Source organism: Motacilla alba, chromosome 24 (assembly GCF_015832195.1).
Source record: "Motacilla alba alba isolate MOTALB_02 chromosome 24, Motacilla_alba_V1.0_pri, whole genome shotgun sequence".
NCBI lineage: Eukaryota > Metazoa > Chordata > Aves > Passeriformes > Motacillidae > Motacilla > Motacilla alba.
Genome location: NC_052039.1, coordinates 6,483,222 through 6,504,300, shown reverse-complemented (window position 1 = coordinate 6,504,300; position 21,079 = coordinate 6,483,222). Strand labels below are relative to the sequence as shown.

Below are 21,079 nucleotides of genomic sequence, written 5' to 3'. Positions count from 1 at the left end.
AAGCCTGTTGTCTCATGGAAGGGAATGTCCTCTCCCAGTGAAGGCAGAGCTGCCTCCCGTTCTCCAGAAAAGGCTTAGCTCCTTAAAAACCTCAAAAAAAATCAGCTCAATTCCAGCCTTTCTCCAGTTGTGCTTGTGCTGGGAGAAGGGCTGGGTTCTGCCAAGGATTAAAGCATCATGGATTTGGGTTACTATCCACTAAAACAACTCCAGGTACCCCTTAAACAGGATCTCACAAGAGACAGCCAGTGAAACATGCTCTGAGCTTTGCCCATCCACATGCTACTGAAATTTAACTCAAACCTAAGTTGACAACCAGACCTCAAGAAGCAAAGGCAGCCCAGCAGAAGATCACTGCACTTGGGAAGGAGCTGAGCTCTCCCAGGACTGTCAGTCCCATTTCAAGAGAAAGATGGACATGAAAGTGACTCCTGCGTCCCAGTGAAACACTCCGTGAGAGCAGAGCAGCCACAGCAGGAATGGGCTGCCCCGTGCCCCAGCTGCACCCCCAGTCACATGGAGCTGATGGAAGGGATGGAACCAGGACAGCAGAGAGCTCTCAGCAGTGCCCAGTGACCACAGCGTCCCTCTCTGTCCCCCTCAGCCCCAGCAGCTCCTGAGACTCCAACACAGCACCCAAAGGGCATGGGAACATAAGGTATGTGCTCCTTGGCACACTCACGAACATTCCCTGACCAGCCCTCGTGAAAAAATGTGGCATTAAAAACAACCCCACTGCCTGAACAGAGCCGGAATTCGAATGAAGTCACTTGGATGATTTATAAATGGAAATTCTGTGGAAAACAATTCATTCAGCAGGTCACTCTGAAGATTTTCAGCACAGAAACAAAGGTTTCTTGTAAAAGATGAGAACAGACAAAAGGAAGGGGGACAGAAGGAGGGATGCAGCAAGATATCCCGCAGGTGCCCAATTCATCCCACTCAGAGCAGTGGCTCCAGCTCCTGCCCAGCCATCAGAGCAGCTCTGACAGAGCACAAGAGTCCAGCTTTGCATGGGCAGGACTGAATGTAAATTGCTGCCTTGGTTAATACGTAAATTGCAGACTGTTCCCTTCTATTCCATCGGCTCCAGTGGAGACAATTATGAATACAGGCCTCCTGCCCTTTGGGATGATTAACATTCCCCTTCCTCAGTGTCCCCAGCACTGCTGACCCACATTCAGCTCCTGAAACGCAGCTCTATGTAAACTGCAACGTTGGGTGTCAGCAGAACGTGCCAGCCCAGCGGAGCCGGGCGCTCTGCTCTTCTCTCTAAACAAATGCAGTGCTCAACTTCCCAAGGGCCAGGAAAATCTCAGCCCTTTAAGATCAGGACCCAACTACCCCCCGCTTCTCTTTTTAGGGAAAAGGAGACACAAGCCAGGAATGCTCTGGCTGTTATCTCGAGCTGTCATGTCAAAGTCCACTTGACCTGGTAAATGTCCATCGGAAAGGAAAACAGGATCCAACACCCATCCAGAGACCACGTCCACCTCCAGGCTCAGCAACGGGCACCAGCCCACACCATCACTAATTCCACCTCCTGGAAAAGGCCCAGAATCACAGGGTACATCTATTTCCAAGCTCACGCAGACACTCACAGCGGAATTCCGTCTGAGACGGTGGAGGAGCGCGGTTCCCAAGGAGGGGCCGTGACGAGCAAACCCGCTTTTCTCTAAGAGAATGTGACATGGGGTCAAGTTTGTGCAGGGATTTGGTGGCTATATTTGAACTGCCCGGTTCTCTTACGCAGCTACTAGTGGGAGAGCAGGATCACCTCAGGAAGGGGCTGCCAGCACAGGCAGCAGCCGGGCTGCGCTTGCGTTTCGTGATCAAAGAATTCTTTCAGATCCCTAAATGGGACCATTTTGCCAAGGTTTCACTCGCTTCCAAGATGTTTCCATTAAGTCAAAGTGTTAAAAGTGTAACTGTGATGAAGACAAGCTCGCAGTAGCATTATTTTGTATTTCTGCTGCCAGTCAAAAACGCTTCCCCATAAAGATTTGCTCTTTCCAGTGCATTTACATCAACACCTCCCCTCTAATCTCGTGAGTCCCAGAGCCTGAACCAAGCAGCTCCTTTCTCCTTCCCCACTCCTCTCTCAGAGCCAACAGCAACAGCTCTGTCAGCGGAGGAAAAGTACTGAGCCCACAGTGCCCAGGGTCTGCAAGCAGAATCCAATCCGTTCACTCGCACTCCTCTCCAGAGGCTGGGATTTGAAAGGAAACCTGACCTCGGACTTAAGAAAGCTTCCAGGTCAAGTTTCAGCTCCAAGCTATCCCAGCTCAGCCGAACAGATGGCAGTTGTTCCAGCACAGGTATTTCCCCAGGCTCGGGGAGCCTCCGGAGCTCAGAGGGACAGGGACTGGATCTCCTCCATGCAGGGAATGTGCTGCAGATCCAACCTGCTGCTTCAGAGCCCCCAGCACCTCACCATCCCACCAGAAAGCTGCTTCCTAAATCCACAACCCACCCTCGGTCCCTCCAGGGCAGTGGGAACGAGTGGACACTGCTGTACAGCAAAGCTTTCCACGCTTAGTATCCCCTTCCACCACCCAAAGCCACCGTGCAGCATCCAGGCTTGGCCCTGTAAACCTGGAACACAATTTCCAGACAGAATTTGTGCGCGTACTCTGCCGTTCTTTGGACAAAATCAACATCCTGCACCAAAGATGGTCTCTGCTTTGGTATTTTGCAGACTTCAGAGTCAGCAGCACTGAGAAGAAACCTTGACCCAAGGAGGGAGTCTGGAAACAGGAACAGGAAAGCAGCTTGGAGCTGGATCCCCCCTTTTCCAGGAGTGATCTCCACTCAGAGGGGTCAGTTCCCTGCACTCGGAGCACCTGAACCCATCACCCTGCTTCTCTCGGCAAGGTTCAGGTTCATCGTGGGGAGAACAACAGCACAAGCACCTCAAGTGCAGGTTAAACTGTGGCATCGAGCACTTGCAGGCACAAAACAGTCGTCAGGGCAGGCAAATACGGCCCAGCTCTGAAAAGAACTGTCCAGAAGGTGTTATAACTGATGTTTAAATAGCCCCTGAAATTAATTTCACTTTATTATCCGGGCAGAGAGCCAGAGCTCCAACAAACCAAGGCGATGGTGGATTTCTCCTCCTGTTTCAAAACAATGCTGCTCCTGAAATTGACAGAGGGGCAACCCCAGAAAGTGACAGAGGGGCAACCCCAGAAAGTGACAGAGGGACAGACCCTGAAAGTGACAGAGGGGCAACCCCTGAAAGTGACAGAGGGGCAATCCCTGAAAGTGATATAGGGACAAGCCCAGGAACTGACAGAGGGGCAACCCCAGCAACTGACAGAGGGACAATCCCTGAAAGTGACAGAGGGATAACCCTGGGAATCGACAGAGGAGCAACCCCAGGAACTGACAGAGGGACAAGGCCAGGAACTGACAGAGGGACAAGGCCAGCCAACACCATCCTCCCTCTGCAGCGCTTCCCAGGAGCCAGCACAGAGCCAAGAGCAGGGCAGGCGCAGGGCTTCGGTTCAGGCCTGTCTGCTGCCCGCCCATGCCAGCCCCGCTCCCGCCGCAGCTCCGGGGACACCCCGGGCTGGCACCGCCGCATGCAGCGACCGGGACGAGCCGCGTCCGGGAGCCCGGTGTCACCGGCACCGTCGGCAGCACGGCGGCGACAGACAGTGCCGCTCCTCACGGATCTCCTGCCGTGCTCCGGGGCTCGCCCGTGCCGGGACCCACCCGGATCTCCTGCCGTGCGCCGGGGCTCACCGGGCAGCGCGGCCGTACCTGGATCCACCTGGATCCGCCGCTCCCTCGGGAGGCCCTTCCTTCCTCGCGCTGCTCCCTGCGCTTTCCCACGGCCCTGAGGGCTCGGCCACGATCGATTCCCACCGTCTCGGTAAGAAACGACCCGTCCCTCTCCTGCCCCCCGCGTCCCCCCGGCTCGCCGGGAGCATCCCCCCGCTCCACCTCCACGTTATCCCGGTGCCACGGGAGCCGCGGGGACATCCGTGTCACCCGTGACAGCGGCCGCGCTCCCCGGCAGCGCCCGCGCGGGGCCGGGGGGGCTCGCGGCCGCTCGCCGCTCCCTCACCGCTCACCGGGCCGGCGCCGCCACCCTCACGGGGGACTCACCTTGGCGCGGGTCACCAGGTGCGTGGCGAGCTTCACCACGGCGAAGTTGCCCTTGCCGATGGTGCGCTCGATCTCGTAGTAGCCGATGCGGGCGGGCCCGGGGGGCCGCGGGGGCGGCGGGGCCGGGGAGAGCCGGGGGGCCGCGGGGGGAGCCCCCGCTCCGCCGCCTCCTCCCGCCGCAGCCGCCGCCGCCATCTTGTCGCGCGGAGCGAACCCCCCCGCGGGGCTGCGGCACCGCGTGAGCTCATCCGCGGGGGGGCGCCGGGGGGCGGGCGGCTGCCATGGCGACGGGGGGGCGGCGCTCTGACGTCACTGCTGGCGTCACGGCGCGCGCGGGCCCGCGGCGGGCGCCCCCGCGCGGCCGGGAGAGCGAGCGCGCGCTGCGGGTTTGGGGGGAAAAGCCGCGGGAAACGGGGAAATTCGATTCGCGTGACGTCACGGCACCACGGACGGCCCCCTCCCCTCCCTACCCCCCCCGCTCGTATGCATCTGGGTGACGCGTCATCTCGGGAGGAGGATGACGTCACGGAGAGGGGCTGCGGCGGGCGGTTGGAGCGGCGGTTTTGGGGAGAAAGCAGTGGGATGTGGGAGAGGGGCGTGACGTCACTCTGCAGTGGGGATAGCTGAATGATGTCACGGTGAGACCGCCCCATCTGGTGCCCCCCGGGGCCAGGGAGCTGCCTCAGTTCTGGGGCAGAACCCACGGTAACTGGAAACTTGTTATTGTGACGTCACTCCTCGCAGGGACATCAGGTCATGCCTCATCTTGGGGGCAGAATGACGTCAGGGTCGGTACAATGACGTCACAGCGAGGGGCGGGAGGTGCGTGGTTTTAGGGTGAAACCCACGATTAACAGGAAAACGATTCCTCGTGACGTCACTCCAGGGAATGACTCCATAATTCGCCTCGGCGCAGCGTGACGTCACGGGAGCGCCGCTATGACGTCACGGCGGGGGGAGGGCGGGAGCTCGGCGGGCGCGGGGCGGAAGCGGCGGCCGGGGCGCGCGCGGGGGAGCGGAAGCGGAAGCGGCGCAGGCGCGGGGCCGAGCGGAGGGGACGCGCCCGCCATGGAGTCGCGGGGGAAGGAGCCGCAGCCGCCGTGAGTGCGGGGGCACCGCGGGACGGGGCCGCGCCCGCCCCAGAATCACCGGCGGGGCGCGGGGGCAGCGGGAGGAGGAAGGGGAGGGGGCCGCGGGGGGAGCCCGCCCTGCCCGGCCCGGCCCGGCCCGGCCCGGCCCTGCCCGCCGCGGTGGGCTGCGGGCGGGGCCGCGGGAAGCATCGCCCCGCTGCTCTTGCCGCCGGAGATCCTCCGGGATGTGCAGGGATGATGGAGGGCTGGAGCATCTCGGGGGTGGGGAGAGCGGGAGCTGGGCCTGGTCAGTGTGGAGAAAGGAAAGCCATCGATCCGCACCGCTATCAACAGGGAGCGCCAGGGGATGGCTCCCGACTCTCTTTAGGGATGCCCAGCAGCAGGACAAGGAGCAGGGGCCGTAAACTGAAACACAAATTCCACCTCAGCGTGCAGAGGAACTTCTTTCCACGGGGGGTGGCAGAGCGCTGGAACGGCTGCCCGGGGAGATGGGGGATCTCCCTCTCTGGACTCTGCAAACCCACCTGGATGGCTTTGGAGAGTCACTCACTCCTGTGTCACCTGCTCCAGGTGGCCCCGCCTTGGCAGGGGGGTCGGACAGGATGCTCTCCAGAGATCCCTCCCGATCCATAACGGTTCTGGGATCAATGGGATCAATCCCACCACGCTGTGCTGCTCCCAGAGCCAGATTATCCACCTGGCCTGTGCAGCTCAGCAGCTGTAAGCTGGATCCCTGGGCGCTAAGAGGGACTTATCCCGGGAGTCTCAGCCGCCGGTGCTGAGCTGTTAAAGCCTCGTGGCTCAGGTGTGGGGCTGCAGAGCATCCTCGGAGCCGGGCTTTGTTCTCTGTGCCGGGGCATCCGTCGGGGCCTGGCTCCAGGGGAACGCGTGCTGCAGAGTCACTCTGGCGTGGAGCAGCATCCGTGTTGTTGCTGTCAGCCAGCTGCCAGCAGGCGCAGGAGCTGTGTGCAGCGGATTCCAGCGGCCCTTTGCCAGCCCCGCTGCTGTGGGAGCTGCTGGAGCAGAGGGTGTGAGCTGTTCTCCCCACAGGAACAGAATGGGCATGGGGGACTCCAACCCGGCAGCAGTCCCACACGCCGCCGAGGACATTCAGGGAGATGACAGGTGGATGTCACAGGTAAGGCTGGCAGGTGGATCCTCCTTACTGGGGGGTGTTGGGCCAGTGCTGCCCAGGCCACGTTTGGGACCCTGAGGTCACGACAGCCTGGAGCTGGCAGCTGTCACACCCGTGTGTCCTGGCATGATGGAGCAAAGGAAGAGAGGTTTGGAGCATCTTCCTGATGAGGAGTGATGGCAGGAGCTGAGCTGGGTTGGTCCTGAGAGGGGATCCCATCAATCCACACAAAATCTCCAGAAGAAGGGGCCTGGCTCAGCTCAGTGGTGCTCAGTGGCAGGACAAGGAACGGTGGCCATGAACTAAACCACGCCAAGTTTCATCCAGCCCGGGATCCTCACGGGGTCGTGGAGCTGGGAGCAGTGTCCAGCAACCCAGGGGTTAATGCCAGCAGGGAGGGGATGGCAGGGGGGAAACTGGCTGGGCAGCTGTCCCTGTGCTGCAGCAGGGATGGATGCCCAGGAGCAGTTGTCACCTGGAGCTTACCTTGCCGCTCTCTCTGACAGCACAATCGCTTTGTCCTGGACTGCAAGGACAAGGAGCCCGACGTGCTCTTCGTGGGGGACTCCATGGTGCAGTTGCTACAGCAGTACGAGGTAGGGATGGAGGGAGGGATGGAGGGAGGGAGGGCTGGAGCAATCGGAGCATCTCCTCTAACCCAGTGGCTGATCATGTGTAACACTGGTGACTCCCACTGCTCCCGTTTCCACTGCCATCTCCTGAGGCCTTCCTGCCCTGCTTCCCGAGCTCCCCGGGGCCTGGACACTGCTTTGCCTGGCTGCCTCTGCCTCCCTCTCTGAGGCCACGGCCGGCTGCCTGCATTTTGGCACACGTGCACAGCGCCTCAGCTCTCAGATTCCAGCCTCCTGAGGGCCGTCGAGTTCCCTGGGGCTGTGCCTGGCGTGGCCAGAACACACTTAGCCTGCAGAATTCAGGGTGCCAGGGGCATTGTTCCACTGGCTCCTCCCTAAAATTATTGAGGGAAAGAAGAGTTCTCTTCTGCCGTGGTGGCAGCCGAGCAGCTTTGTTCTGCAGGAGCTGCTTCCCTTTGTTCTAGTTTCGTTACCTGGGGATGAGAAGGATTTAATCAGGTCATAGACTCCTTCTTCAAAGGCCCTGTGCTTAGGGACACCGTGGTCTGCACTAGATCAGCGCTCTGGGGCTCTGATGAGTGCAGCAAACCTCTGCCCCAGAGATCTTTCCTTGCTTTGTGCCAGCTCTGAGAGCTTGAACCTCAGCAGCTCCATCTCTTCCGACTCCACGTAAAACCTCGTTCTTGTCTAAGTGCCCTTTGTGGAGTGAGGTTTCAGAGAGGGCTGTGGCTGCCCTCGGTGACCTCGAGGACACCGTGTGGTGTCCCTGCCTCACAGGCAGGATGCTGCTCTGAAGCAGCACTTTGGCTTCTGCTTGCAGATATGGCGAGAGCTCTTCTCACCGCTCCACGCGCTGAATTTTGGGATTGGTGGAGACACCACGGGCCACGTTCTATGGAGACTGAAGAACGGGGAACTGGAGAACATTAAACCCAAGGTACGAGCTGCACGGTTAGTGAGGGTGTCCAGGTGTGCAGTGAAGGTCACCTGCAGCTGCAGTGCCTTCCCCGAGGGCAGCGGGCAGCGCCAGCCCCGGGGCTGAACTCTAAAGCCTGACTCTCCCTGCAGCTCCCTGCCCACAGATGATGTTTGTGCAGGGATTTCAGGGTCATCAGCCCTGTTCCCACTTGCTGTGGAAAAGCTGCAAACATTTTTCTCTCCTTGCAGGTCATTGTTGTGTGGGTTGGAACAAATAACCATGAAAACACAGCAGAAGAAGTCGCAGGGGGAATCGAGGCCATCGTGCGCCTGATAAACACCCAGCAGCCACAGGCCAAAGTGATTGTGCTGGTACGTCCCTGCTCCCTGGCTGTGCCTCTGCCTTACTGGGAGTCACTGGGCGGTGCTGGGAGGGCACTTCCCTGCTCTGCCCTCTGCTCTGTGCCTCCCCTCGTGGCTTGGCACTGCAGGAGCCCTCCTTTGGCCCTTCCCGAGCTGGGTGCGCTCATTCCCAGTAACTATCCCACTTATTAATGTTGCTGAGGACATCCTGTGAGGGGAAAATAGGTGCCCAAATCCCAGTTGGCATTGGGAATCCTTGCCTGTCTTGCTGAGGAGCTGAAAGTGGATGGGAAGAGCACAAGCTGATACATTTGAAAAAGAAAAGAAAGCAGTTTCCCTGCCAGTGTGTGCTTGGAGCTCATCTGGCCCCTTCACTTGCATTTCACATGAGGCCTGAATGGACGAGTTCTGATTCAAGGGATGAGTTCCTCTTGTCACAGACATCCTAAATCTTGACAGGCAGCCCGAACTGGAAGGGAAAGCAGGGCTCCTGATGCCATCAGAGTCACACACAGCTCTTTTCTGCCTCCTCTCGTGCCAGGGCCTGCTACCTCGTGGAGAGAAGCCAAACCCGCTTCGGCAGAAGAACGCCAAGGTGAACCATCTGCTGAAAGCCTCGCTCCCCAAGCTGCCCAACGTGCAGCTGCTGGACGTGGACGTGGGCTTCGTGCACTCGGATGGCACCATCTCCTACCACGACATGTTCGACTTCCTGCACCTGACGGGCGGGGGCTACGCCAAGGTCTGCAAGCCCCTCCACGAACTGATCATGCAGCTGCTGGAGGAGACCCCCGAGGAGAAACGAGCTGCCCTGGCCTGAGCCGCTGCTGTCAGCGTGGAGAGCATCATCCAGCCCATCAGATCAGTTCTGTCACTGGCACTACAGAATCCTTCTTTCTTAAAGCACTTTCCATTGTAGAATGTTACCGGATGTCCGTACCTAGTGTTTTGAGGGGGAAGGCTCGTGTTTAACTGCTCTTGTACGTACGAGGGCCGGCTGGGTTGGTTTTATTGCAGGAGGAAATTAGCCGAAGAAGAGTTTTACTTTTAAACCATTCCTCATTTAAAACGAGAACAGGACTGTCACTCTGTGCCCCTCTCATGTCTTGTTGCCCCGTGGTTGTCCTAGACCCCTTGTAGCCTGTCCGACAGCCCGCTCCCGGCTCACCGTTCCTGGCTGCAGCCATCGTGCTCTGTGTATTTGCCTGGGAACAAGAATCACATTCCACTTGCAAAAGCCAGAACAGATGCATTTTTCCAAACTCGGTTCCACCTTTTAGGCGGTTTTGGGTTTTTTTCTTTTGTTTGGGATTTTTTTTTGGTTTGTTTGTTTGTTGTTTGTTTGTTTTACTGAGGGGGGGTTAAATGACACGTGTTGCTTTCTCACTCCTTTCTGAAGCAGCTTGAAACTGGAATTCAGAAATTCAAAGAAGCAAACAGTTACCTGAACTCGTGTAACACTCCCCAGTGCTTGTCTTGTGCTCGTTTCCCCAGTCCTGCTAGCGGGGGCACCTTCCCTCCCACGCAGCTCTCCCGGGGGCACCTTCCCTTCCTCCCACGCAGCTCTCCTGGGAGTGCTCCCGTTTGGGTGCTGCTGCTGGCCCCTGCTCCCGCTGCCCCTGATGTTGCTGGCTTTTAGCAGTTGCTCAGTGTAGGATTTTAATGATCCAGTAATTGGCAGTCACTTCCTCACTCCTCTGGAACTGACATCCCTCTGAGGTGCCCGGGCTCTTGGCAGTTTTTTTTCTATTTTTTTATTAAGTATGACTGTTACATCCTTTTTTTTTTTCCTAAAGCAAACCCACATGAAGAGCCCCTGGCTGCAAGGCCTAAATCTCTCTGAAGCTTTACAGATCCCAAGGTGTAAATTTCCTTAGCACTACTGGTTTACTTGTATAAACATTTTATTTGAGCAGCTACGGCCTCATAGAGTAAAAAGTGGAGTTAAGGCCTAGCTTCTCCTGCCCTGGACACTGCTCCTCACCTCGAGCAAGGGAGCCAGAGGGGCAGGTGCCCTCCTAAAGGGCTGTGGCTCAGTGGGGTTTTGGTTTGGTTTGTAGTTCAGAAGGCTGGTTGTAGCAAAACAGCTTTTCATTTCAAACCGAGAGCTTCTCTTCCAGAAAGAAGCGGCTTGGACCCGAGAGGCAGAGCCCTAGATGAATTGATAACTTGCAAATAACCTATTTTAAACCAGGTCTGTTCCTCCCTGCCTTACCTGCCGGAGCTGGAGCTCAGTGGTGCCACGCTGGCTTTGTGCTTCCCGCGGGATGCCAGGCAGGTAAAGCTGGGAGGAACAGAGAGCTTCACTCAGCTCCAAGGGAGGGGTGTTCAAGTGTCAGGTGGCTTTACTGAAGCCCATAGGTACTGTACATAGTCTGTCTGCCCTTTGCTGTAGCCAGAGGGCTGGTGTGTAACTCTGACCTAGCGTTGAGGAATCCCCTAACGTCCCTCCTCATCCCCCTCCTCCCGTAGGTTTGATCATAGCAGGATTCCTGCCTGGATTGCATGCATAGTGTGTGTTTTGTTTCCAGTATATGTGATCTACACACAGATGAAGGAAAGGTGAAGCATTCCCCTGGCCAGGATCAGACACAGGGAGCTGCAGAGTGCCATGGGAGAGGAGGGATCACGTCCTACCCCCGTGATCCAGACCCGGGGTGCTGCTCCCTGGGGCTCCACGGCCTCGCAGGGCAGGCTTGGAGAGAACACTGCTCGTGCTTCCCATAAGCTTCTGGCTGGAAATACTGGGGAAGGGCAAGTGGAAAAATCAAATGTTAAAAGTACAGTGCAGTGGAGAGTTCCTGGGGAGGGGTTTGTCCCGTCCCCAGCCCCCTCAGGGAGCCAGGTAAAGCTCTCCTTGCTCCCTGAGAGCTTTCCATCTCCAGGCTTGTGAGAAAAGGCCGTGTGCTAGTTTAATCTCTGCATCCCTGCTCCCTTCCCTCCCTGCTGCTGCTGCTGCTGCCTTTGGCTGAAGAGATGCTAACCAGGAATGTACTCTGCAGTAAAGCTCTGGCTGCGCTCGGCGCCCTGTGCTCGCTGTGAGCCAGCCCCGTGGGCAGGGTGCCGAGTGGCCCGGGGAATTTGGCAGGCTCCGCTGTCACCAGGGAGGCTCTGCTGGCTCCGCTTAGGCTTGGCTTGCTGAGGTGCCATGCTCTGTGCCGGTTCAGTGCTCTCGGCTCTGCTTGTTGCTGCCTGGCAGGAAACTGCCCTGCTCACCTGAGAGGTGGCAAGAGGCGTTCTGCCTCCTGCTCGCCCCGTGCTGAAATCCGAGTGCCTCCTGTGAGAAAACTGCAGTTCCGGCTCTGGATGTCCCTCGGGACGGGGCTGGGCCGGAGCTGTGGCCTGCTCTGAGTGAGCGTGTCCAGTTTCGTGTTTATGCAGCAGAGAGGAAAACAAACAAAAGATGTGAAATGACAGAGTCTTGTGAGGTGCTGGGGGAGGGTGAGGCAGGAGCGGGGAGGCCCCCACGCCTCCCCTCGCTGCCCACCCCCTGCCCCGAGCCTTCCCCGGGACACAACCTTTGTGATTCTGCTTTGGCAAAAATGCATCGGCTGGTAGAAGTCACTGTTAGTGCATATTTCAATATAAATGTCAATGTTTCACCCACCGTGTCGCAGCCTGTGTGTGTGTGTGTGTGCCCAGCCGTCTCCTGCCCTGTCTCGGTCGCTCCTGGAGCTCTCCGTGGGGCCGGGCAGGTGCTGCCAAACCTCCCACGGTGGGTCCTCCCCGCTCTGGGAGTCGTTCTCAGCCAGACCCTTGCCCTCGTTTCGTTCCTGCTTTCCCCCGCTCCGTTTGGGGCGGGTTCTGTCTGTTTTTCCTCCTTTCCCCGTGCAGATCTGGGTGCTGCACCCAAACCTGTGAGCACGGTGCTGCAGGTGAAGGGCACTGGTTTGTTTTGGCCCTCGACAGGACATCGGCTTGTGTTGGATTCCCGAGCGATCCATCTCCAATGGCCCTGGAACAAACAGGGAGTGCACATCCCCACGCAATCCCGCTCACAGCCATCCTGCAAGAGGCGACTCGAGTCCATCAGGGCCGAGGAGTCGGCTGGAATTCTGCTTCCCTTCCCGCATGTCTGTCCCTGAGGTTGTCCCATCTGCCGCCAGCGCCACCACCTGCACCTGGAAACCGTGGGCAGACTGTCCAAACTGTGGGACCCTCAGGGACAGGAGGGCCCGGAGAAATAAAGTGCACAATAGCAGCAGTGCCTTGTCTCGTGGCGTTTGTCCCGTGGGGCAGAGCAGGAAGCCACTGGCAGCAGCTGGATGTCAGCCAGCCCAGGAAGTGGCTCTGAGTGAGGTGACACGGGGCTGAGCCCCTTCAGAGGGAAATTTTCAATGAAAACCCCCAGCTGCAGGCAAATAAAATGGGATATAAAGGTCACAGAGCTGTTGGAGAGAGGCCTGGAAGCAGGAGGCTCGGCAGCAGCTGGAACTGGGGGGTGTTTTGGAAGACACAGCAAAAATGCAGTGTGGCATCACTCCTGCTTCCCCCAAGCATGGCAAAACTCCCAGGTTACTTTGAATTACTCCATCTCTGGTGGTGAAGGGTGCAACAAACGAGAGAGGCTGCAGGAACCCGGGTAGGAATCCAGAGAGCAGCAGGAGAAAGGGCCGGGGCAGCCCCACCCCTTCCCTGGCAGGATTCTTCCACGTCCTCATGGACTTTAGGGGCAGGGAGAGCGGGCGAGGGGTTTGGGTGGGTGTCTGCATGGGCATGGCACCTGGGCTTCCCTGCTGGGGCAGGGGCTCTGTATGGGGGCTCCTATGGAGCAGGGGCTATACAGGACAAGGCTGCCCTACAGCCTTCTATATGGGGCAGGATCTGCCCTCCAGACCAGGGCTTTTTCTGTGGGGTTCCACGGGGAACTGGGCTTCCCGTACAGGATCCCATATGGAGCAGGGGCTCCCCTTTGGAGCCGGGGTCCTGTATGGCCATGGGGCTCCCCTATACAGCAGGGCTTCCCCTGTGTGGTCCCATATGGAGCAGGGCTCCCTTATGGGGTTTTGTATGTTTTATATATATATGTATATGTTTTATATATGTTTTATGGGGTTTTATATGTAGGACAGGGCATCCCCTGTGTGCTTCCCTATGGAGCCGGGCTTCCCCCGCGGGGTCACCACGGAGCTCGGTGCCCCGGGGCGGGGGTTCCCGGCCGGGTCAGTCCCCCGGGATCGGGCCGGTGCTCCCGGGTTTGGGCCGGTACCCCCGGGTTCGGGCCGGTACCCCCGGGTTCGGGCCGGTCCCCCGGGCTCGGTTCGGTCCCCCGGGTTCGGGTCGGTCCCCCGGGTTCGGGTCGGTCCCCAGGGATCGGGTCGGTCCCCCGGGCTCGGGCCGGTCCCCCCCTCTCAGGTCGGGCCCCCGGGTTCGGGTCGGTCCCCCGGGTTCGGGTCGGTCCCCCTAGGTTCGGGTCGGTCCCCCGGGTTCGGGCCGGTCTCCCGGGCTCGGTTCGGTCCCCCGGGTTCGGGCCGGTCCCCCGGGTTCGGGTCGCTCCCCCGGGTTCGGGTCGCTCCCCCGGGCTCGGGTCGGTCCCCCGGGCTCGGGTCGCTCCCCCGGGCTCGGGTCGCTCCCCCGGGCCCGGGCCGGTCCCCCCGCCCCGCCCGCCGCGTCACTTCCCCGGCCGGGCGCTCGGCGTGCGCCGGGCGTGACGTCACCGCCGGTCCGTGTTTACCGCGGTGCGGAACGGGAAGGGGAGAGGGGACCGGCACTGGCCCCGGCCCCCGGAGCGGCTCCGCGCCCCGCCATCGCGCCCGCACCGCGCCCGGCACCGCTCCGGCCCGGCCATGGGGCTGCGCGCCCGGGCGCGCCCCGGCTGAGCGCCCCGTCCGTCCGTCCGTCCGTCCCGTCCCCACCCGTCCCGTCCGTGCCGTCCCGCCCCGCGGACCTTGGCCGGGGATGCTGGCGGGATGTCGGGCGCCGCGGCGGCCGTGCTGGCCTGGGCGCTGCTGGCCGGGGCGCTGCTGCCCCCGCCGCCCGTCCGGCCCCAGCCCCGCGGGGACCGCGAGGTGCACGAGAAGGAAGCGCAGTTCAACACCACCTACAGCGACTGGGTGCACGCCAACCTGCTCAACATCTACGCCTTCAACCACAGCGTCCGCAGGAACAGGGTGAGCCGGGGTGGTCGCCCCCGCCGCGTCCCCCGCGGGCTGACCGTGCCCGGGCCGGCGGCGGGGCGCGCGGGGCACGGCAGCTCTGCCACGGCGGCCGAGCAAAGTCCAGCCTTCGGTTCGAGCCGCCGCGGCCCGACCTGCCCGGCCGACGCCTCACCTGCCCCTGTCCCTGCAGACCGAGGGCGTGCGGGTGTCCGTCAATGTCCTCTCGGACCAGAAGGACCAGCCCGTCCTCTTCGTGGTGAGGCAGAAGGAGGCGGTGGTCTCCTTCCAGGTGCCGCTCATCCTCCGGGGCCTGTGAGTACCGGGGGGCGGGCAGGGATTCCCCACGCAGGAGTTCCCCGGGCTGGGATGCCCCACGCAGTTCCCTGGTCTGGGATGCCCAAAGCAGTTCCCCGGGCTGGGATGCCCCACGCAGGGGTCCCTGGGAGGGGCGGCTGGGCGCTCACCTGGGCTCTCCCTGCCCAGGTACCAGCGCAAATACGCGTACCAGGAGGTGAGCCGCACGCTCTGCCAGCCGCAGACCAAGGCCGAGGTGGAGACCCAGCACTTCTACGTGGATGTCTCCACGCTCTCCCTCAACACCTCCTACCAGCTGCGGGTCACCCGCGTGGAGAACTTTGTGCTGCGGTGAGGGGAGCCCCGCGGCCTCGTCCCCTTCCCTGCCTGCTGCCTGTGGTGGCTGCGGGGGCTGTGGGCCCCCCTCGCCACCCCTCACCTTTCCCGTGCTCTCTGCAGGACCAATGAAAGGTTCAGCTTCAATTCCACGGCCGCCCAGCCGCAGGTGAGGGCAGCTGGCACGGCGTGCCACGGGGGGGTCTGCGCCAGGAGGGGAGCGTGGCCGCCGTGGCAGCGACGGGCCCTTTGTCCCCGCAGTACTTCAAGTACGAGTTCCCCGAGGAAGTGGACTCGGTGATCGTGAAGGTGACCTCAGCCATGGCCTTCCCCTGCTCCGTCATCTCCATCCAGGACATCCTGGTAGGTCTGGGCAGTGGGTCTCCTCTCTGGCTGACCCGTGGGGCCCGGCGGGGCTGACGGCCCCTCTGCCCCCGCAGTGCCCCGTCTACGACCTGGACAACAACGTGGCCTTCATCGGGATGTACCAGACCATGACGAAGAAGGCGGCCATCACGGTGCAGGTGGGCGTGGGGCCGTGCCACGGGGCTGAGCTGTGCCCAGGCCCTGCCTGGTGCTGCCAGAGCCCACAAAGGATGTCCTAGGAATAGCCTCTGGTGTGGGAGATCCCCCGCTGGGCTCTGCTGACCCCCGTCTCTTGGTGCAGAAGAAGGATTTCCCCAGCCATAGCTTCTATGTGGTGGTGGTGGTGAAGACGGAGGACGAGGCGTGCGGGGGGGCTCTGCCCTACTACCCCCTCTCCAAGAATGCCTCTCCAGGTTAGCAGTGGGGCTGCCACTGTCAGCTGGGTGTGGGGGCAAGCTGGGGACAGAGCAGAGAGCTGAACCCTGTCCCTGCCTCCTTCCAGAAGAGCCCGTGGATCAGCACAACCGGCAGAAGACGCTGGAGGTGATGGTGTCACCCGCCATCACCTGTGAGTCTGGGGGGGGCTGGGGGTGCTGGGGGTGCTGGGCGCTGTGGGGACCCACGGCAGGGCCCAGGAGGTGCCACCCCCGCTGAGGGCCTGTCCTGGCTCTGCACAGCCGAGGCCTACGTGCGCAGCGTTCTCTTCTGCCTCGGCATCTTCCTCTCCTTCTACATCCTCACGCTGCTCATCGCCTGCTGGGAGAGCTGCCGGTGAGTGCCCGGCCGTCGCTGCCCCTCTGGGTGCTGAGCCCGTGGGCACAGTCCTGCTGGGGGCCCTGGGGCCGTGTCCCCTCGCCCCAGCAGGGGCACAAACGGGCTGACGGGCGCTTCCCTCGGCAGGCAGCACAAGAGGAAGGGGCTCCTGGCAGCCATGGATTCGCCCAGCCTGGACACGGGTGAGGGCTGGGGGCAGCAGCCAGCAGCACGGGGGGGTCTGCCTGGGGAGTTCCTTGTTGTTCTGCCCTCCTGAGCCTGTGGCAAAGCCTCTGCCTCTGCAGGGGTATCCCCCTGAGTCCCTGGGGTAAATTCCAGTGCCAGGGGGACAGGGAGGTCCCTGCTGTGGGGCTGGCAGGGCTGTGCTGGGGCTGTGCGTCTCACCAGGTCTTTCTCTTTCTTCTCGTGGCTTTCCGGGGATTCCCAGCGTCACTCCTGGGTAGGTGCCAGCTCTGTCCTTGGCTCTGAGCTCGCTCCATGCCAGGGCAGGGGTGGTGAGAGCTGCTTTGTGCCCAATGGCCTTGCAGCCCTGGGACAGGGGTGCCACAGAGGGTGACAGGGACCCTCCTGTCCCACAGGTCACTCCCGCAGCATCCCTGACTCCTTCCTGAACCACGGCCCCTACGACAGCTACGGTTACGGCTCCTTTGGTGAGTGCCACACACGGTCCGTGTCCCTCACCCCCCTGCCCGTGGGCCGTGCCCACCCTCTGCCTGTCCTTGTCCTTGTCCTTGCAGGGAACGGCTCCTCCAGCAGCACCGAGGGCGTCACAGACAGCCTGGGCTCGGCAGAAGTCTCCTACAGTTACGTGGGTGAGTTGGTGGGCCGCCGCCGTGGCCGCAGCCCTGCGGAGCCTCGTGCCCTGGCTCAGTCCCCTCCGTCCCCGGGAAGGGTCCTGGGGCTGTGGCCCCTCCGTGCAGCCCCCAGCGGGGTTTCCATCTGTGGCGCACCTCAGGGAGCTCTGCTCCAGTAACTCTGGCTTTCCTTTGAAGGGCAGGAGCAGTTCAAGCGCCGCACGCCCTCCGCCCCGACGAGGCCACTGAGCATTGCCATGGGTAGATGCTGGTACCGGGCAGGGTCGGGCCGATCGGGGCGGAATCTGCCCAGCCCCAGGCTGTGCCCAGGGCACAAAACCCCCGCTCCCCTCCCTCAGAGCAAGGGCAGCACCTGGGGGGCTGCAGAGCAGGACATTGTCCCCGGGCCCTCGGCGTTCCCCAGCGTGGCCGAGCCCCGGGGAGCAGGCACCGGGGCAGGGCTGTAGGGAGCTGAAACCCGGCCCCAGTGTGAGTTGGCAGGCAGGCAACCCAGTGGTTAATTGGGGCTGATTGGGGTTCTCTGGGGTGGGCCCCGAGGCGGGCTGGCCCTGCTGACGGCCCCGGCTCGGCCGCAGGGGAGCGGTCCCTGGAGAGCGTGGCCGGCCGGCCGCGCCTGGACTCGCTCAGCTCCGTGGAGGAGGACGACTACGACACGCTGGCCGACATCGACTACGACAAGAACGTCATCCGCACCAAGGTGCGTGTCCCCCCCGGCCCCAGCGTGTCCCCGCTGGCCAGGCAGGCCCCTGACCCCCCTCTCCTTCCAGCAATACCTGTGCGTGGCTGACCTGGCGCGCAAGGACAAGCGGGTGCTGCGGAAGAAGTACCAGATTTATTTCTGGTGAGTGGGAGGCGGCGGGGAGGGGGGCACCCAGCAGTGTCCCAGCCTGGGGTGCACAGCAGGGACCCCCTGACAGCCCCACCCTCTCCCAGGAACATCGCCACCATCGCTGTCTTCTACGCCCTCCCCGTCATCCAGCTCGTCATCACCTACCAGACGGTGAGTGTGGTGAGGGGCTCCTGGGAGCTCTGCATTCCCAAACCGTGCTCCCCAGCGTGGTGGGGACATCCCTGCGAGCCCCCCGTGTCCCTCAACCCGCTCGTGCCCGCAGGTGGTGAATGTCACTGGCAACCAGGACATCTGCTACTACAACTTCTTGTGCGCCCACCCGCTGGGGAACCTCAGGTGGGCTGGGGGGGCTGGTGGAGGCTGGCTGGGGGTCCCCTGTGCCCGGGGCTGGGCTGCGGCAGGACCCCGGGGAGGGAGGGGGTTCACAGCACCCACGCTGGGACCGGCTCCTCGCAGCGCCTTCAACAACATCCTCAGCAACCTGGGCTACGTGCTGCTGGGACTGCTCTTCCTGCTGATCATCCTGCAGCGCGAGATCAACTACAACCGCGCGCTGCTGCGCAACGACGCCCACGCCCTGGTGAGGGACGCGGCCGCCCGGGGGGCTCGGGCTGCCTGGTGGGGCTCAGCCTCCCGGGACCCCCCCCTTCCCTTCCCTGCCTCTCCTCTGCCCCGCAGGAGTGCGGCATCCCCAAGCACTTCGGGCTCTTCTACGCCATGGGCACCGCCCTCATGATGGAGGGGCTGCTCAGCGCCTGCTACCACGTCTGCCCCAACTACACCAACTTCCAGTTCGGTGAGTGCCCCCCCGGTCCCCCCCTACCCGCAGCAGGGCCACGCACGCCCCTCTCACCCGCTGTGCCCCCCCAGACACCTCCTTCATGTACATGATCGCGGGGCTCTGCATGCTGAAGCTCTACCAGAAGCGTCACCCGGACATCAACGCCAGCGCCTACAGCGCCTACGCCTGCCTGGCCCTCGTCATCTTCTTCTCCGTGGTGGGCGTGGTGAGTGCGGTGGGCACGGAGGGAGGGGGGCTGCCTGCCCCCGGGGCTCACGGCCTGTCTCCCAATCTCCCTGCAGGTCTTCGGGAAGGGGAACACGGCCTTCTGGATCGTCTTCTCCGTCATCCACATCGTGGCCACGCTGCTGCTGAGCACCCAGCTGTACTACATGGGGCGCTGGAAGCTGGGTGAGGGGGGGCACCGGGAGCGAGGCGGGAGGGGACGCTGTGGCGGCCCCCCGGCGTCACCTGCCCTCTCCCCGCAGACTCGGGCATCCTGCGCAGGATCCTGCACGTGCTGTACACGGACTGCGTGCGGCAGTGCAGCGGGCCCATGTACGTGGTGAGTGCTGGCCCCGGGGCAGCTTCCCCTGGCAGCTTCCCTTGGCAGCTCCCCCTGGCCCCTCACAGCCCCCTCCTCTCCTGCAGGACCGAATGGTGCTCCTGGTCATGGGCAACCTCGTCAACTGGTCACTGTGAGTGCAGAGCTGGGCACGTGCCAGATCCCACCCTGCTTCTCCCCATCCCTGCTGCCTCCCCCACCCCTCTCCCGCTGTCCCTCCGTGGGGCTGGGCTGAGGACTGGCAGCTCATGGCAGCTGTGAGCCCAGCATGACAGGCTCCCCTGCAGCTGTGGCACCCCGGAGTCCCCACGTGCTGCCTGATCTCCTGAGGGTGCAGACATGCTTTGGGGACGGCGGCCATGGCAAGGGGACCCCCAGGCTGACCCCACCGCCTGTCCCTGCCTCCCCAGCGCTGCCTACGGCCTCATTGTCCGCCCCAATGATTTTGCTTCCTACCTGCTGGCCATCGGCATCTGCAACCTCCTCCTCTACTTCGCCTTCTACATTATCATGAAGGTGGGAGTTGAGCCCTGGGCCCCCAGCGGGCAGGGCAGGACAGGGGTGGGCGTGCTGCCAGCTCCTGCCCACTCGCTGACCCCGGCCTCTCCCGCAGCTCCGCAGTGGCGAGCGCATCAAGCTCATCCCCCTGCTCTGCATCATCAGCACCTCCGTGGTCTGGGGCTTCGCCCTCTTCTTCTTCTTCCAGGGGCTGAGCACCTGGCAGGTGAGCGGGAGGGTGGCACAGGCAGCGGGGCGGGCGGGGTGGCCGTGGGCAGGCACGGTGACGCCGGCCCTGTGCCCGCCAGAAAACACCAGCTGAATCCCGGGAGCACAACCGTGACTGCATCCTGCTCGACTTCTTTGACGACCACGACATCTGGCATTTCCTCTCCTCCATCGCCATGTTCGGCTCCTTCCTGGTAGGTGCTGGTCCCACCGGCACGGCAGCCACCGTCCCCAGGCCACCCGTGCCCCGCTCCCCTCACGCCCCTCGCCCCACAGGTGCTGCTGACGCTGGACGATGACCTGGACTGTGTCCAGCGGGACAAGATCTACGTCTTCTAGGAGCCTGCAGCCACCCGCTGCCCTGGGACTGTGCCAAACGCCCGGCTGCAGCCCCGGGAGGGGCACCCACCCCTGGGGAGGGATGTCTGCGCTGCAGGTCCTGCCAGCCACTCTGTCCCCCTCCCCACACGGCCCTGGGGTCCTGGTTTGCCTCCTCCCCGTCAGCCGGGTCCCTCCAGGCGCTTCGTGCCCATCCCTGGGCCCGTCACAGCCAAAAATGGGGCTGGGGGGCCTCCGGAGCATCCGTCCTCTGCGGCGAGCGGCGCTGGAAAGGCGCTGCTGCTGCTGCTCCGTGTCCGAGTGCCCGTGGGCACGGCGGGGGGACCGGGGCGAGCGCCGCGCCAGCGGCCCCGTGGCCCCCCGAGCACGCGGGCGTGGGTCTCTCTTCAGTGCCTGAGTCGAGTGGGTGGGAGGTGGGGGCGCGTGGGGCCAGCACGGCGGTGGCGGTGGCCGCAGTGGGCCCCCGTCGCTGCCCACCCAGGTGCCACGCTCCCCGCGCGGGGATCTGCTGGGAAGGGACTCGCATTAAAGTGTCTGCACTTTGCCCGTGCCTCTGCTGCCTGCCGGGGGGCCCGTGGGGCAGCTGCCCCCCGTGTCCCTTCTCCCCACGGGGCTTTGGGAGAGGGGAGGCGCTGCAAGGGCTGGGAAGCGCTGCCCTGCAGAGCACGCGTGGGGAGCGTGGGGGTGGCCGGTGGGTCACGGGGGGACTGGCAGCCCCACGGGTGGGTGAGGGATGCCCGGGGGTGGCCGGTGGGTCACGGGGGGACTGGCAGCCGCCCGGGTGGGTGAGGGATGCCCGGGGGTGTCCCGCTTGGCGGGCAGCAGCGTTCCCTGCGGGCTGGGGCGCGCTCGCAGCCCGGTGCCGGGGTGCCCCGCCGTGCCCTGACCCGCTCCGGCTGCTGCCCGCGGGGCAGAGGGAATC

At 62.6% G+C, this 21,079-nt stretch overlaps 3 protein-coding genes across 10 annotated transcripts in view; 2 read left to right on the top strand and 1 right to left on the bottom strand.

The window, feature by feature from the left end:
- Positions 1-4,405, bottom strand: part of SIK3 (SIK family kinase 3) — a 69,421-nt gene extending 65,016 nt beyond the window's left edge. For 2 of the 4 annotated variants that reach the window (XM_038161221.1, XM_038161223.1), the window contains exon 1: positions 4,114-4,403. In XM_038161221.1, the coding sequence (XP_038017149.1) occupies positions 4,114-4,308 (195 nt within the window). In that variant the 5' untranslated portion in view covers positions 4,309-4,403. Of the gene's footprint in view, positions 1-4,113 lie in introns of all 4 variants that reach the window. The other 2 variants (XM_038161222.1, XM_038161220.1) reach the window with 2 other exon arrangements.
- A 658-nt stretch (positions 4,406-5,063) lies between these two features.
- On the top strand, positions 5,064-12,417 carry PAFAH1B2 (platelet activating factor acetylhydrolase 1b catalytic subunit 2). Its single transcript, XM_038161226.1, has 6 exons — positions 5,064-5,213; positions 6,255-6,342; positions 6,846-6,935; positions 7,753-7,869; positions 8,100-8,222; positions 8,755-12,417. Exons 1-6 carry the CDS (start codon positions 5,182-5,184, stop codon positions 9,031-9,033), a joined length of 729 nt encoding a protein of 242 aa, XP_038017154.1. The 5' UTR covers positions 5,064-5,181; the 3' UTR covers positions 9,034-12,417.
- A 1,431-nt stretch (positions 12,418-13,848) lies between these two features.
- Positions 13,849-20,701, top strand: SIDT2 (SID1 transmembrane family member 2). Of its 5 annotated transcripts, XM_038161629.1 has the most exons (28): positions 13,850-14,323; positions 14,502-14,623; positions 14,795-14,956; positions 15,065-15,110; positions 15,203-15,304; positions 15,382-15,465; positions 15,609-15,720; positions 15,810-15,875; positions 15,985-16,078; positions 16,208-16,263; positions 16,509-16,520; positions 16,660-16,731; positions 16,819-16,893; positions 17,074-17,136; positions 17,472-17,593; positions 17,664-17,737; positions 17,830-17,896; positions 18,009-18,082; positions 18,203-18,326; positions 18,425-18,542; positions 18,617-18,753; positions 18,830-18,938; positions 19,016-19,092; positions 19,179-19,225; positions 19,503-19,608; positions 19,706-19,816; positions 19,899-20,012; positions 20,095-20,701. In XM_038161629.1, the coding sequence occupies exons 1-28, from the start codon at positions 14,123-14,125 to the stop codon at positions 20,155-20,157; spliced, it is 2,610 nt and encodes an 869-aa protein (XP_038017557.1). In that variant the 5' UTR covers positions 13,850-14,122; the 3' UTR covers positions 20,158-20,701. The 5 variants fall into 5 exon arrangements, with proteins under 5 accessions (XP_038017561.1, XP_038017557.1, XP_038017558.1 ...); XM_038161630.1 differs by lacking the exon at positions 16,509-16,520; XM_038161631.1 differs by lacking the exon at positions 17,074-17,136.
- Positions 20,702-21,079: the final 378 nt, after the last annotated feature.